At 43.8% G+C, this 17,322-nt stretch overlaps 1 protein-coding gene across 3 annotated transcripts in view; it reads right to left on the bottom strand.

Moving 5' to 3' along the window:
• Positions 1-192: 192 nt before the first annotated feature.
• Positions 193-17,322, bottom strand: part of crtac1b (cartilage acidic protein 1b) — a 349,836-nt gene continuing 332,706 nt past the window's right edge. For 2 of the 3 annotated variants that reach the window (XM_072557150.1, XM_072557149.1), the window contains exons 12-15: positions 14,185-14,327; positions 11,646-11,688; positions 9,222-9,365; positions 193-4,147 (exon numbers count right to left, since the gene is read on the bottom strand). In XM_072557150.1, coding sequence (XP_072413251.1) covers positions 4,035-4,147; positions 9,222-9,365; positions 11,646-11,688; positions 14,185-14,327 — 443 coding nt within the window. In that variant the 3' untranslated portion in view covers positions 193-4,034. The remainder of the gene's footprint in view (positions 4,148-9,221; positions 9,366-11,645; positions 11,689-14,184; positions 14,328-17,322) is intronic. The other variant, XM_072557151.1, reaches the window with a different exon arrangement.

The raw sequence follows: 17,322 nt of genomic DNA, 5'->3' as shown, positions 1-17,322 counted from the left end.
CTATGAAATGAAAATTCTTGCATTTCCAATAAACCAACCCTTTGTGCAACTGTCCTGCTCCCTGTTCTACACAAACCAGGAAGGTGTTGGGTTTGAGGATCGTGGTCTGGGATGGTTTAGTAGACTGGGATGAGTGGAGTTTCCCTGAACTCATCTGAGTACAATCTATCCATCAGCTCCCCCCCGCCCCCCCCACCTGCTCCTGGTCACCTCGGTCAAAGTCCATGCAGAAATATTGGGACAGGCTGGATTCCAAGCCCAAAATTTGATTTCTCTTCCCCCACCCCCTGGTCGACCATCACCTCTCATTGGCCAGACCCATTCGCTGGGAGAATAGCCACTGGGAGGGAGTTGCCAATGGCAGTCCAGCCCCCACACCCAGGACCTTAGCAAGCAGGAGGGAGAAAACTGAAGGGAGAGGCCGCCCAACCTTAAAATATTTCTCTGCTCAGAAACCACCAAGGTGAAGAAGGTGAGACTTGAGTCAGATTGAAGCCTCCTCCGCCAGTTATCAATTTAGTCAAGGATTGTGTCTAATATGAGTTGGAATCACTATTCCCAGCTGTTGGCGATGCATTTGGAGTAAATCTGTGTTAAACCGGTGGAAACTATTTACAGTGTCTGAACCATATTGGGATGGGTCAGCCAAATAAGGAGATCCCCTGCAGTATGATGACATCATATTGAAGCGCCGACATGATGACATCATATTCATGCTGCCACACAGAAACGTCATATATAAACACAATGCGGTGACATCATATAGCAGTGACCACATGCCATTTCTTTTCACTGACAAACGGAAAGGAAAATTTCCTTACGATTTCCTTACAATTAAAGGTGAATGCTCAAGTTTATAAAAATATCTATAGGAGAGCATCACATGGCGAATGAAACCCCTTTCTGCAGCTGACAGTGTGCCCAATTTTGCCAGAGAAAATAATACATAAAATAAGTAATTCAAAAATAAATTCATCTCTGGTACACACAGGCTACAGTATCCAAGGTGGGTGTAGCAAGGGCTCTTGTCATGTAGTGGTGGTGTTTGTACCCATCCTCTGGCCAAAAGGATCAGGTTCAAATCTCGTCTGCTCCAGATGTGTGCAATGATAAGCTATGAACAGGTCAATTAGAAATATCTACAGGAGGTTGTAATATTCACAGTAAGGCCTGGTTGGGTCCAATAGGCTGCTTCTGACTCAATTCTGTGCTTTTCATGTGGTCTTTAAAATCATTCAGAAGCATGAAGAGTACCTCTACAGCACACAGAATTCCCTCTGCTGTGCTGTACCGCAGTGCTCCAGGATCATGTACATATGGTTAGAACCAGGTTGAATAAGGGACGGTGAAAACCTTGACGTGAGTCTGTCCAGCTGACAAACACTGCACTTGATGCCCCTCTGTGCCATGCCATACACACCAACCATGGCATGTTGAGGCTATAACATAATCATGGTCGTGATGAAACATAATCGTTGTGGTGTAAAGGCTAGTTGAGGGTCATTGAATAATATACAAAGCTAGTATGTCTAGATTTGAATCTTTGATTTTTAATTGATTTGCCTCTAAGCTTCCCTCAACAGTATGCGTTAATCCACAGGAGAGCCCCCTGCCTCACCAGTGGGATCCTTCTCAATACCAACTCCTTGAGTTGTACGCTGTGTTGAGTGACTGTCTCCCATGCCCTTTCCCCTGGCCAGAGAACAGCCGGTGAGATTCAATCTCAAAAAGGACATGGTGCCCTCAGATGGTAATGCCTTCCTTTCTTTTGAAGAATGGAGCACCCTACTTCACTCCTGCACTTTCCCTATAGGAACAGGACTGGCAACATATGATGACAAGACACTGAGATCTTAAACTTGTGGAGAAGACCACCCAGCATGCTCCCTGATCTGGCCTGCTGTTGCAGACAGCTATCAGGAATGGTCTGTACGTTAGCTCAATAACACAACAGGCCCAGGAACCAAAGCAGCAGCTCCTGCAAAATCTAGTCAGCTAGAAGCAGACTTGTTCAACCTGTCACTCAATCATCTCAACCCATTTCAATCCATCGTGCAGTGGGTTTAGTCTTTCTTTCTCTTCAGGTTTGTGATGGCATTTCCTTCCCTTTTTTAAATCGCAAACTTGCTTCTTTAAATGACAAATGTTGTCCAGACAGTTTGGGATTGTTCTACCTTGGATTGGTCCGCAGTAGGCCTGGACCTGTGGGATTGATGTAACAGAACAGAAGAGTCTAGTTGCATTGTTCAGTTTTATACAGAGTTGAAGGTGATGGTCCCAACAGGGTTACAGATCAAGCTCAGTGTCGGGTCCAAACTGCAGCTCACATCTCAGCTGCTTGGTTCTGCAGGAACAAGCTGGAAACAGTTTGCGCAGTTTATTTCGATTATGTTAAGCACAGTTGCAAAGATACATCAGGTGTTATGGTGTGTGAACATTTGCGTGGATGGTGTGTTTTTGTGTGTAAATGGGGAGATGTGTGCGACAGTGTGAAAGGGTGTGATTGTATGTGAGGGTGTGTGTGTGTGTGAGGGTGTTTGTGAGGATGTATCTGATAGTGTGATTGTGAATGAGGGTGTATGTGTCTGAGGAAGTGTGTGTCTGTGAAAACATGGATGCACATTCACAATGTTTTATACATACATATTGTTTTGTCTGCATAATGGCATTTTTATGTACATGCATTTGTAGATGATTATACTTGTGCCTGTTAATGTGTATATGCCTGTGAGTGTGTGTGTGTGTGTGAATGTATGTGTGTCTGTGCATGTATTTGTGTGTCTGCATGTACATGCATGTGGACATTTGCATGTCCTCATATGTTGTGTGAATGTGTTTGTGAGTAAATGATTGTGTGTATGTGTGTAAATGTGTGCATGTGTGTAAATGATTGTGTGTATGTGTGTATATTGTGCACGTGTGTAAATGATTGTGTGTTTGTGTGAAATGATTGTGTGTTTGTGTGTGATTGTATGTGTGTAAATGATTGTATGTGTGTAAGTGATTGTATGTGTGTAAATGATTGTGTGTATATGTGTGTATGTGTGTCAATGAATGTGTGTTTGTGTGTAAATGTGTGCATGTGTGTAAATGATTGTGTGTTTGTGTGAAATGATTGTGTGTTTGTGTGTAAATGTGTGCATGTGTGTAAATGATTGTGTGTTTGTGTGAAATGATTGTGTGTTTGTGTGTGATTGTATGTGTGTAAATGATTGTATGTGTGTAAGTGATTGTATGTGTGTAAATGATTGTGTGTATATGTGTGTATGTGTGTCAATGATTGTGTGTTTGCGTGTATATGTGTGTATGTGTGTCAATGATTGTGTGTTTGCGTGTATATGTGTGTATGTGTGTCAATGATTGTGTGTTTGCGTGTATATGTGTGTATGTGTGTCAATGATTGTGTGTTTGCGTGTATATGTGTGTATGTGTGTCAATGATTGTGTGTTTGCGTGTATATGTGTGTATGTGTGTCAATGATTGTGTGTTTGCGTGTATATGTGTGTATGTGTGTCAATGATTGTGTGTTTGCGTGTATATGTGTGTCAATGATTGTGTGTTTGTGTGTATATGTGTGTCAATGATTGTGTGTTTGTGTGTATATGTGTGTCAATGATTGTATGTTTGCGTGTATATGTGTGTCAATGATTGTATGTTTGCGTGTATATGTGTGTCAATGATTGTGTGTTTGCGTGTATATGTGTGTTTTTCTCTGGATGTTTGCTGTCTATCATTATGATGCCGTATAACTAAATTCAGATACAGCACCTTGTGGGTGTATGAATCCGGGATGTGCTGGGTTGGGATTTCCCTATAATGGAGCTATGCAAGGAGTTTATAACCCAATCAGAATGTTAATGCTTTTCTCAGGATGCTTGTTCATCTGGAGTTTGTGAGGCGGACGGACAGCAGTGAACCAGAGACTGAACATTGGCCGAGCTCTTTCGAATTCTGTTCATCTTGACGACACTTTGGGCAGTGGAAGACCAAGGGTTCTGAATGTAGAGTTACCGGGCTACGTGGAGGGTCAGGACTCAGGCGAGGAGCCAGTGGATTAAACCTAGCAGGACCACAGCAGTTTGGCAGAGACAGACAGAGAGTCTTGTACCTGATGAAAAGCCTCCTCTCCCAAAATACGCGACTTGAGCTGCTCAGCAGTGAAGGACAGAACAAGGAAGAAAGAAGGGACAGGAGAATTAGTGATTAGATAGTCCTGACAATTCACCTCCAAGCAACCACACCATTCAATCTGAGGGAGCTGCTGGAAGTTTAAATTAAAAACAGAAAATGCTAGAATCACTCAGGCAATATATGTGGAGAGAGGAGAAAGGGGCATGTCACTGGCAATCCAGAACCTCAGGCAAATGTTTTGGGGACATGGGTTCAAATCCCCCACCTTGTCAGATGGGGGGGATTTGAATTCAATTTTAAAAATCTGGAATTAAAAGCTGTGTTGTTAAAAACCCATCTGGTTCACTAATGTCCTTTAGGGAGGGAAATCTGCTGTCCTTACCTGGTCTGGCCTATATGTGACTCCAGACCTGCAGCATCGTGGTTGGCTCTTAACTGCCCTCATGGCAATTAGGGCTGGGCAATAAATGCTGACCCAGGCAGCATTGCCCTCATCCCATGAGTGAAACAAAGTTAACATCCAGGTTTTTAGCACTGGGGAATCAAACCCAAGTCTTGCTAGTTGTGAATGTAGGTGATTCTCAAGAGGTTGCCATTCTGTTCTTGGATGGTCAGTGCATTGCTACACCTTCTCCTCCTTCTGGCTGAATCTTTGGAGTCAGATGCTTTACCGCTGGGCGATTGTTGTCCATATGAATTCGGTAAGGATGCCAGGCTATGCTACCACGTGGAAGATCAGTGCAGCACCCTGACGACCAAATGTTTGAAGCCAGGTCCCTTGTTCAGGTCAGTCAGAGAAGGACTTGTATTTATATAGCACCTTTAATGATCTCAGGGCACCTTAGAACTTCATAGCCATTCGCTGCAGAATGTCGGAAGGATGAGGAGTCCGAATAAACATCAAAATAGGAGCAGGAGTAGGCCATTCGGCCCTTCGAGCCTGCTCTGCCATTCGACATGATCATGGCCAACCATCCAACTCAGTTCACAGCTCCCATTTTCATTCCATTGATCCCTTAAGCCTTAAGAACTCCATCTAATTCCTTCTTGAAAACATTCAATGATTTGGCCTCAACTGCTTTCTGTGGTAGAGAATTCCACAGGCTGTCCACTCTTTGGCTGAAGAAATTTTTACCTCATTTCAGTCCTCAATGGCCCATATCCTTAGGCTGGATATACCACAGTTATCAGGACCTCTCAGCAGAGGGACTATAGAGTCTGCATGGTCAGATAATAGAGACCCTATCGAACTCAATGAGTCATCAGATTTATCGTGGGGTCAGAAATTTCATGTCCTGCTCTCAAGACCCAAGGCTGTAACATAGGCTGACACTGCACTGCAGGACTGAGGGAGTGCTGCACTGTCAGAGGTGCCATCTATTAGATCCCTTGGTTAAACACAGGGTGGACAGTTCTCTCAAGTAGATGGGCAAGATCTGATAATAGTATGCTGAAGGAGAGTAGGGGAATTCTCTCTGGTATCCTGCCAATATTTAATCCTTTGGTCAACATGGGGCAAAAAAACAACTTAGGTGGTGATTATCATATTGCTGTTTGCAGGATTTGCTGTGCAAAATTTCTTGCATTTCTCATTACAATGCTCCCACATTCCTAAATACTTAAGATACTTCACCTGATGAAGGAGCAACACTCTGAAAGTTTGTGATTTCAGATAAACCTGTTTGACTATAACCTGGTGTTGTGTGACTTCTGAATAATTGAAGATATTTATGTTCTGTTCTGTTGAATGAGATTCTTAGTTAATCTAACTCAATCATTCAAAGAAAGTTTGCATTCATTATAATAATTCTGTTTGATATTTCTCATCTTCTGCATTATGATCATTGGAATGCATTTCTTTTTTAAAATTAGGGAAAGTAGGTTTTTGACCAGTTGCAATCACTTTTTAGATGGGTTTCTGGTGGGTTCCAAGATCCACATCACCCCCTGCACAACCCTCTTGTTCTACTGACTCATTCCATCATCATGACACTCTCCACTCATTCAGCCAATCAGGGGAGAAAGCAGATGGATTATTAACTGATTGGACAATAATTGACAAGCAATTAAAAAACTTTCTCTCCCAGCACCTAGCCTTGACGAGTAAAACTGGCTGACAATTTTTTTTTTAAACACAATTACTCAAATAATTTTTAGCCATTAGTGATATGGACAATAAATGGTTGTCCAGCCAGCAAGACCTATATCTCCGAAAAAGATATAATCCTTTAACCACACTAGTATCTGTGGGACGTCTTGTTTGCAAAATGGTCACCCCCATTAAAAGCTTAATTACACTCTAAGAGCACTTCATTAGCTGTAACAGGCCTTGGAACATCCGACAGTCATGAAAGGTGCTATATAAATGCAAGTCTTTCATTTGCAGGTCTGATGAGAAGTTGGTTGATCCGATGTGACTGTTAACTCTGTTTTTCTCTCTCCACTGCCTGGGCTGCTAAGCGCATCCAGCATTTATTGTTTTTTGTTGTCAAATAATAACAGTATTGTACCTTCTCAGAATTGACTTTCAAGGGAATTAAAGAGAAAGAGACAGAAAAATCCTGCAAAGATTGGAAAAGCAATCCAGAAATTCCTCTGCGCCACATGAGAGTGCCAACTCTAAATGTTTTGTGTTTTCTCTTTAAAAAAAAGATGTAAAAATAAACAGGAAAGCCACTGAACAGTAAGAAATGTTAACTATTCTACAGTTCAATGATTAAAATGACAACAGTCCTCAGTAAAACACATTCCATATCAAGATCTGCATGCTTAGAAGGTATCATTAATAGGTGTAAAATTGGTTAAAAGCACTGTATCAGAGATATCAACATGATTTTGTTTTTACAAAACATATGTTGGTCAGGCCTTGAAATATCACTGCCAAGTTAACTGATCTCACCAAAGATGGTTTTAAGTAGGACTGGAATGAACATTTTGACTTACATTCTTCCCAGATATTGATAGCATTCCTGAATAAAACAGATGTTGTTCCTTGGGTTTGTAAATAGAAGCATTGAATAGAAAAACAAAGAGCTCATGCTTTATCTACATCCATGGTGACCCTCTAAGTCTGCCTGGAGTGTCAAATCTCTGGCCCGTTGCTGGGAAACCATCTCTGGGCAGATGAACTATTCCCTTCAGCCTCCAATAGTAGCCCTTGACAATGTCAGGAGAAAGTGAGGACTGCAGCTGCTGGCGATCAGAGTTGAGAGTCTGGTGCTGGAAAAGCGCAGCAGGTCAGGAAGAAGCATCAACATTTCAGGCATAAGGTCTTCATCAGGAATCACTGATGAAGGAGCTTATGCCCGAAACATTGGTTCTCCTGCTCCTCGGATGCTGCCTGACCTGCTGTGCTTTTCCAGCACCACACTCTCGATCTTGACAATGTCAGTTAGCTAATGGCCACTTGTGGGTGCCATGAGACAGCACTGGCAGATTGGACTTATGCCCAGCGGTGCTGGAGTGCCAGGGGTCTGGAGTGGGCATGATGGTCAGCGGCTCCAGAGCGAAGATGGCTACTGGTTGGGAATCAGAGGAGCCTGGTCAGACCATGTGGGAGCTGCTACAGAAAGATTGTAATGTCTATCTTTTTAACTTTATTTCTTATTTTGCTAACTTATACTACATAAATCTGTAACTTTTCTTCTTTACTTTCTCTATTTTGATTTATACCTAGATAATTTATACCTAAGATGGTGCCATGTGTTGGTGACATTGTCCACCTTTCACTGTTCTTGTGTAACTTCAGCACATGCGAGAGTAAACCTAATTCTAATTTGTGAGCTCGTAATACAGAGTGGTACCAACAGTGTGGGATTACCCGGCTGAGGTTCCCATGAAGGACTCTCCTTCCCAACCTCTCCCCTCTCCTGAGGCACAGTGACCCTCAGGTTAAACCACCACCAACCGTCTCTCTGTCTCTCTCTCTCTCTCTAATGAGAAGGTGGAACAATGGTGACTTTACGTTTTAGTCGAGGAAAGCTATGCTTAGTTAGAAAATTGGCCATGATCTTACTGAATGGCAGAACAGGGTTGAAGTCATAGAGTCATAGAGGTGTAGAGCAAGGATATAAACCCTTCAGTCCAACTTGTCCATGCCAACCAGATATTCTAAACTAAACTAATTCCATTTGCCAGCATTTGGCCTATATCCCTCTAAACCCTTCTTATTCATGTCCCATCCAGATGTCTGTGAATAGGAAGGGTTTGGAGGGATATGGGCCAGGTGCTGGTAGGTGGGACTAGGTTGGGTTGGGATATCTGGTCGGCATGGACCGAAGGGTCCGCGCTGTACATCCCTATGACTCTAAGGAAAAAATATTGTAATTGCACCTGCCTCCACCACTTCCTCTGACAGCTCATTCCATACACGCACAACCCTCGGCATGAAAAGGTTGCCCTTTGGTCCCTTTTAAATCTTTCCCCTCTCACCATAAACCTATGCCCTCTAGTGTTCAACTTCCCTACCCTTGGGAAAAAACCTGGGCTATTCATCCATTCACCCTGTCCATATCCATCATGATTTTATAAAACTCTATAAGGTGACCCCTCAGCTTCTAATGCGCCAGTGAAAACAGCCCCAGCCTATTCAGCCTCTCCCTATAGCTCAAGTCCTCCAACCCTGGCATCATCCTTGTAAATCTATTCTGAACTGCTGAATGGCCTCCTGATTTTCCTACAAGTTTACGTTCTCCGGAAAAGAAAAATGGGAGAGAGTCAGGTTAAACTACGATGGGTGAGTTAGAAACATAGTTATCTGGAGAGCAGATAGATTTTGGCTGTTTTAAGTTGGTAAAAGAAATAGCAATAGTTTGTGAAGACAATCACCAGTCCCTTCATCATCAAAAAAAGTCTCGCAGTGTAGAAAATTACATTAATGTCTGTCTCCAATCGAGGGGCAAACATCTGCAAAGTTATCAGTCCTGAGAATGAAGGCAGCTGACCAGTTCATTATTTTTCACGAATATTTGTTTAAAATACACATTGATGCAAGATTGGAGTTCAGCTCAGTTGCATTGAAATGCTTAATATTGAATAGGTGCGATTGCTAAAGAGTTAAAAGGCCATTTAGCCAGTGGCAGATCACTGACCCACACAAGCTGTTCCATCTTCATTGGGTTCATAACCATGATTGCATCGCCTGTTTGGTCGACACTTGAAGCCTCCGTAAGTGTTGATACAGATGGGCCTATCCCTGGGGCACACTGGTGGGAACTGCACACACTCATCAGCATCTAAACAAGTAGACAGGAAGGTTCTAAAATAGCAATGGTCAAACACTGCAGAATACAGCCAGAAAACACCACTTGAAAAGCACGTGATTTAAGAGTAAGAGCCATGAAAAAGCATTTCCCATTGTAACTGGAAAACAAGGAGGACAAATGTTCTGTGGGGTGGAGGGGGGTATTTTCTGACTTTTAACATCACATTATTTTTAGTGTTTACATCAATTTCTATTATTAGTTTTGGGGTAAGTCAGAAGTCACATGACACTAGGTTATTGAACGACAGGTTTATTTGAAATCACAAGCTTTCAAAGATGATGAAGGAGCAGTGTTCTGAAAGCTGTTGATTTCAAATAAACCGGTTGGACTATAACCTGGTGTCATGTGACTTCTGACTTTGTCCTCCCCAGTCCAACACCGGCACCTCCATGTCATAATTTTGGGGAGCCCACTCCCTATCTTTATTGCAAAGGAGTGCGATAAATTGTGGGGTGGTACAGACCATGGTCTTGATTTGTGTCATTGCTGGATGCAGATTTGGGCCAAGTCTCGGCCAAGGAATTAAGAATTAAGAAATTTCCAATCCCACTTGAACCCCAGGTTCTGGATCAATTCTGCTGGCGTTCTGGTAATTTTATATTTAAATGAGGTCCCGCCATTAAGAGAGGCAAGATCTCCACATAGCCCCATCGGATAGTGCTTCCCACCGCTCTCTCCTCCTGTGTAAAAAAAAAAAATGCCTACATGACTTCACCAGCCCTGAATCAGGTCAGATGTTTGCAGCTGCAGTACAGGAAGTGGACACTGGGCTTGTTGGTCTTGTTCCAAAGAGTTACTTCTGAGGTAATTGTGTGGGAGAGTCACCAGGGTAGTCCTGGAATTCCCTCCCAAAAGGTCATTGTGCGTCAGCCCACAGAACATAGACTGCAGCGGTTCAAGAAGGCAGCTCACCCCCACCTTCTTAAGGGGCAACTAGGGATGGACAATAAATGAGTGACCATAAAGAAAAGGAGTTCCCAGGACAACAGGGCAATCACCCCAGAGAAATACTTCTGTTCCTCCATCTTCCACAGGAAACACTGTGATACTTTCCTTTCTCAGTCTGAAGTTTCACTGCCCATGTATCTGCATAGCCTCTGATCAATATTAGTAACTGGGGAGGGAGGGGGAGCAAGAATAAAGGAAGGTCTCATAGAAACCAATAGAATTTTAACAGTTGAGACAGGGTAAATGCAGAAAGTACATTCCTGATTACAAAAGGAATGTTCAGAACCAGGGGGGGTTCACAATATAAGGATTATCGGGTAGGCCATTTAGAATGGAGATGAGCAGAAATATCTTCACCCAGAGAATGGTGAGCCTGTGGAATTCATTACCACATAAAATGGTCAAGGCCAAAATATTGTACAATTTCATGAACAAGTTGGATATAGCACTTTTGGCTAAAGGAATAAAAGGATATGGGGGCAAGTGGGAATAGGCTATTGACTTGGATGATCAGCCGTGAGTGGTCTGAAGGGCCAAATGCCCTACTCCAGCACCTATTTTTGATGTTTCTATGTTTTGACATGTTTTCCACCTTAAAGGGGCCAGCGGTGATTGAGCACTTAGAACATCCAACACAGTGTCATTGTTGAAAATAACAGTTAACCAACTCCAGTGAGAGGCCATTAACATGTAATAACAACAGCAAACAAGTGCAGTCCAAATTATTCCCCATTTACTGGAGTCCCTATCTCTACACTCTAAAGATGTTCACGTACTGGGCATGGTATGCTGGAGGACAAGTTGAGGTTAGGAAATAATATCGTTTGGCACATTTGAAAGAACAATGGTTTGCAACCACCTGATGAAGGAGCAGTGCTCTGAAAGCTAGTGCTGCCAAATAAACCTGTTATTCTATAAACTGGTGTTGTGTGATTTTTAACTTCGAAAGAAATAATTTGACCAAACTCCATGTCAAGTTTCATCTGGCTAAAAGCTGTTTCTGCTGAAAACCATGCAATTAACTTTCTCAAAAAGCTCAATTATTGGGTGGTACTTGCACTGATTATGTACAAGTGTTCAGCTCTATGGACCCAACTCTTAAACAGCCCCCCTTCCAAATCATACAGCTGTGTAAAACTCTGAACGTACACACGGCATCCCAACTTTCCTTCAGGCCTGAGCGGTGAACTTATCGAGGTTTTGGACTGTGCAACAAAGTGCCACAAATGGTCTCCACAAACAGGACCACAGGCTTCTGAGGGCTGAGACAGTATTGCAAGAGAAGTCAAAAGGCCAACTCACCTGTACAGCGACCACTCCTGTCAGCTGTGAAGCCTTCCCCACACTGCAAGGAAAAGATACAGAACCTAGTCACATTATGCAATTGCTGTAATTAACTAGTGAGCTGAACTCCATCATCCTGGTCTACAGTGTGACAACAGACCGTACAGGTTGGATTCCCTATCTTGGTTGTGCTGTTGTTAGGGGAGTCGTGGGCAAGCAGATTAGCTGGAAGGCTGGTTTGTGATGCGAGCAGTGCAGGTTCAATTCCTGATACCAGCTGAGGTTACCAATGGAGCTTATACCTTCCCAACCTCCCCCCACACCTGAGGCACGGCGACCCCTAGGTTAAACCATCACCAATCCTCCCTCTCTAATGAGAGAGCAGCCCTCTGAGACTTTACCAACTTTACTTAACTTTACTCATGGCCATCAGGTCAACTTGCCCTAAGCACAGTGAGGAAGGGGAGATGACTGAGGGATGAAGCCAAAATGTTGGGACTCAGAGCTGGTGCACCCCACAGTCTTGGTGATTTCCTACTTATCCTGTCTGTGAACAATGAATGAACAGCAAGGACCTAAAGAAAAGGCTTACAGTTGTAAAACAACTTTTTCCAACAGATTTACCATCAACAATACAAGAAGTAAATGGGGCAAATAACATTGAAAAAAGGTTTAAAGTGTTTATTTAATGTTTCAATATATTCACGTGCAGTCCCCATCAAGGCTGACCCATTATTGGCCACCTAGTTGTCCTGAGAAGATGGTGATGGGTATTTAGAATCATAGAATCCTTACAGTGTGGAAACAGTTCATTTGGCCCAACAAGTCCACACTGACCCTCCAAAGAGTATCCCACCCAAACCCATTCCCCTACCCTATTACTCTACATTACCCCTGACTAATGCACCTAGCCTACACATCCCTGAACACTATGGGGCAATTTAGCGTGACCAATCCACCTAAACTGCACATCTTCTCTTGAGCCACTGTTATTGGTCTGGAGACAATTGGGTCCTTAGCTAGGGACTTCGTCAAGAGGGTACAGGAATTGTTGCAAGATGAAAGTTTGCAATTAAATTCTCTCGAAATAAAAGTTTGAGTTTCCTGATGTTTATGCCTTATACTGTGTGTTGGATTTTAGAACGAGTAGTCGCTGCTTTGTTGCTGGATTCAGTGATGACAATGAGGGGAGTTGAGAGATAAACACATCCTGAGGGGTGGAGGCTGTGGGTAAACCTGTTGGAGGAGAGGGTGAGGGGACAAACATAAGGATAATAATGGAATAGTGTAGGTTAGATGGGTATCAGATTGGTTTCACAAGTCAGCACAACATCGAGGGCCAAAGGGCCTGTACTGCGCTGTCATGTTCTATGTTCTAACGCTGTTTAGATTAGATTAGATTAGATTACTTACAGTGTGGAAACAGGCCCTTCGGCCCAACAAGTCCACACCGCCCCGCCGAAGCGTAACCCACCCATACCCCTACATCTACCCCTTAACTAACACTAGGTGCAATTTATCATGGCCAATTCACCTGACCTGCACATCTTTGGACTGTGGGAGGAAACCGGAGCACCCGGAGGAAACCCACGCAGACACGGGGAGAACGTGCAAACTCCACACAGTCAGTCGCCTGAGGCGGGAAATGAACCCGGGTCTCTGGCGCTGTGAGGCAGCAGTGCTAACCACTGTGCTAACCACTGTGCCACCGTGCCCTCACCTTGTGGAGAGGGCGAGCAGAGAGTAAACACACTTCAGGGGATGGGACAGGTAGCTGCCCCCTAGCTCCCCCTGGGTAAGCTGAAAGGACTGTGTTGACTGTCCCTTTTCACAGATACACTCCCTTCCCCAGACAACAAAGTCTGGTGACAAACAGAAAAGATCTGGATAATCCCAGGAGTGGAGATTAAAAAGAGTCCTTCTGCTGATTGTGAAGCCTCAGCGAAAGGTGTTAGTTAATCACAATCCAACCCTGGAAAGGATTAACCAACAGTCCCAACCAGAATGATCAGGTCAGAACACTCGGAAGGGGCGGTCTGGGCTATCAGGGAATTCAATGGCGCTTGTCTGGCTTTTTCAAAACCAGGGGATGCATTTTACCCTGTCCCTTGATAATTGCCATCACAAATAGGAATAAAGGTTTTCCTAGCATTAATATTCCAGGATTCCAAAACAAAAGTCAAAAATCATCGGGCCAACTGTGACGATGGAGAGCCAATATCTTTGATGGAGTTGTGTCGAGACCTGTGATGGATTTTGGGAGATTTTCCAGTCACATTAAGCCCACATTCTAACCACACCTTGTCAACAGGTGGATGAATGCAGCAAACTAAAGAAGGACAGATACACAGACTGGAAGAGTAGAGATATGGAGAAATATACAGGAAGAGACAATGTAGAAATGGACAGAGACCAGAGAGAGAGATACAGAGAGAGAGAGAGAGAGAGAGAACTATAGAGATAAAGTTAAATGGAAACACAACCATGAAAGACAGCAAAGAGACAGAGAGAGACATAGAGTTATAATAGCTCACAGATATTCCAAATCTTCACGTACCTCAATGTCAAGATTGAAGGTTTGACTGTCCTGGTTTGGGAATAGGATTTCCATCGTGGAGTTCATTTCACTTGGGGGGACAGCCCGTGAAGTGAATGTCCCACCAGGCCAGGTCACCTCCAGGTGAGTCGCAATGTCCTTACCTGTTGGAAATAGAAGCGTGAGTCCAGATCCCACCCCTGCCTGATCTTGCAGGCAAACCATTTAGAATTCTCCACCACATAAACCCAAAGAGATCTGAGCCCCAAAATTGATCAGGATTCCTATACAGATGTGGGGGTTAGGGAGAAAGTGAGGACTGCAGATGCTGGAGATCAGAGTCAAAATGTGTGGTGCTGGAAAAGCGTGGGGATTACCCTGCGATGTGGGGTTACCCTGGGCCTGTTAAAAACACAGCCAGAGGGAGAGGTGATACAGACACTATAAAAGCATACACTCAGACTGGCCACTGCCTTTTTAGAAGTGACAGCTGTGTGTTTTGAATTCTTACACTGGTGTGAAGTGCTTGTTCAGTTCTTAAACACAGGTTTTTGATCTATTACTGGCAGAGTGGGGACAAACCATTCATATTTACTATAGATTAGATTAGATTAGATTAGATTAGATTACTTACAGTGTGGAAACAGGCCCTTTGGCCCAACAAGTCCACACCGCCCCGCCGAAGCGTAACCCACCCATACCCCTACATCTACATTTACCCCTTACCTAACACTATGGGCAATTTAGCATGGCCAATTCACCTGGCCTGCACATCTTTGGACTGTGGGAGGAAACCGGAGCACCAGGAGGAAACCCACGCAGACACAGGGAGAACGTGCAAACTCCACACAGTCAGTCGCCTGAGGCGGGAATTGAACCCGGGTCTCAGGCGCTGTGAGGCAGCAGTATCGTCATTAAGATTTCATGAAGAGAGGGTCCTTGAGGTATGGTGGTAATGTTCCTACTCCTGAACCAGGAGGCCCATCTGCTCCAGAGGTGTGTAAGAACATCTCTGAAAAGGCTGGTTAGAAAATAGCAGCACTGCTAACGTCATGATACAAATGCTTTTGACAGGATGAAGCATTGGACGAATATAGCATTGAGTCATGAGAGGAGAAATTGTCAGGACAGATCATCGAGAGCTCAGTCAAAGATATTGGCTTTAAGGAGCATCTTAAAGGAAGTGAGAGAGATTTAGGAAGGGCATTTCTGAGATTAGGGCCCAGGCACGGCTAAAACCAGAGATGCACAAGCGACTGGATTTGGTGTAAGGGAGAGATCGTGGAAGGTTATGGGTCTGATGGGGATTCCAGCAATCACAAAGAGTGAGGTCATGGAAGATGTGATTGTGAAAATTGGGGTGTTGATTAACCTGAATGAGTTAAGCCCAGTAAAAATCATAACTAAAGATGCAAGTACACAGGTCAACCTAAAGGAACATAATTTCCTGGAGAGGGGACTCATTGCTAGGGGAGGAACATCAGCTTTAACATAATGTCAATAAGATTGGAGGGAAGGCACTACACAGATGCTTGGTACCTGACATCTGCATTAAACTGAGTTCCAGTAGGAAAGGTCTTTATGCACAACTGAGCACAGACACTCCAAATCAGCCTCTTCACCTTGTTCCTTCTCCATCCAACAATAGCTTGCATTGTTTGGTTTGGAGCATATCACTTCCATGCTAATATTTGACAGCTCCCAGTCTCCCTGGAAATGTACGGCTCAGTGACAGCAATCAGATGTTGTTTTGCTGAAGCTGTTGACATTCCCCACCCTTGCCGTGCGTCCCAGTGAGACTCAGTTTACTGACACTTCATACAAGCCTGCTGCCCCCCACCCTGCTCTACTCACCTCCCCCTACTTTGCTCACTCACACTCAAGGTAACAATCTGCATGAAACAGCAGACTGAACATCCCAATCTCCTGAAATGATCGCAAGGCTTCCTAAACTCATAACATAACAGATTAATTCATGTGGAAAATGGCTTTTGTGTGTTCAGATTAAAGTCTGCACTGTGCACAAACAACCTTTGAAATACCTCATCGTTGATTAAAATAACCTTTCCCAGCCCAGATGTTTTGCGAGATATTTTTGAAGGGCAAAAATTGAGAATTTCATCTTTATTAAAACGTTGCATTGAAGGGCAGAAAATGTATTTGTTTTCCTTGGCTGGTTTTCATTAGGGGATAGACACTATGGGCCTGTGTTGCTACAGTGCAAGAAGAAAAACACTCTCGTCAAGTGACTAAATCTTAAAAGAGCAACCTGAGATTATTATTGTTCATTCTCTGCCTGTCAGCAAAGACTGGGGTTTAGCTTTATTTTTAATTATTCGTTTTTGGGATATGGGTGTTGCTGGCTGGACTAGCCTTTATTGTCGGTCACTCGTTGCCCTAGAGGAGGTGCTGGTGAGCTGCTTTTGTGAACCATTGCAGTCGATTTGGTTCGGGATACTCACAATGCCCTTTAAGGTGGGAATTCCAGAAACGCGTCCCAGTGACAGTGAAGAAGCAGCGATGTATTTCCAAGTCAGGATGGTGAGTGGCTTGGAGGGGAACTTGAAGGTGGTGTTCCCATGTCTCTGTTCACCTTCAGCTTGTTAGCTGGTAGAGGCCACAGGTTTGGAAAGTGTTGCTAAAGGAGCTTCGGTGACTTACTGCAACGTGTCTTACATCTTGTAGATGGTACACACTGCTGTTACTGAGCGTCAATGTTGAAGGGAGTGAATGTTTACAGTAATGGATGGGATCCGAATCAAGAATGCTTCTTTGTTCTGGATGGTATCAAGCTTCTTAAGTGTAGTTGGAGCTGCCCTCATCCAGGCAAGTGGGGATTAGTGAAGGAACAATGATATAGTTCCAAGTCAGCCTGGGGACTGACATGGAGGGGACATGCAGATGGAAGTGGATTCAGTCAGTTGCTGCCTTTGTCCGCCTAGAGGTTGTGGGTTTGGAAGGTGCTTTCAAAGTGTTGGTCTTCAAGGTTAGGAGCAAGAGGGTGAGATGGGATGTGGGGGTGATGGGAATCTGCAACTCACTGCTTTTAGGTGGTGAAGGCAGAATCCCTTGTAACATTTTAGAAGTGTTCAGATGTGCATTTGTGCTGCCAAGGTATCAAAGGCTATGGGTCAAGTGCCAGAACATGAGATGATATAT

The sequence above is a fragment of the Chiloscyllium punctatum genome, chromosome 38 (assembly GCF_047496795.1).
Source record: "Chiloscyllium punctatum isolate Juve2018m chromosome 38, sChiPun1.3, whole genome shotgun sequence".
Lineage (NCBI taxonomy): Eukaryota > Metazoa > Chordata > Chondrichthyes > Orectolobiformes > Hemiscylliidae > Chiloscyllium > Chiloscyllium punctatum.
Note: the sequence above shows the minus strand (reverse complement) of the source record. Positions and strands in the feature narration are given on the sequence as shown.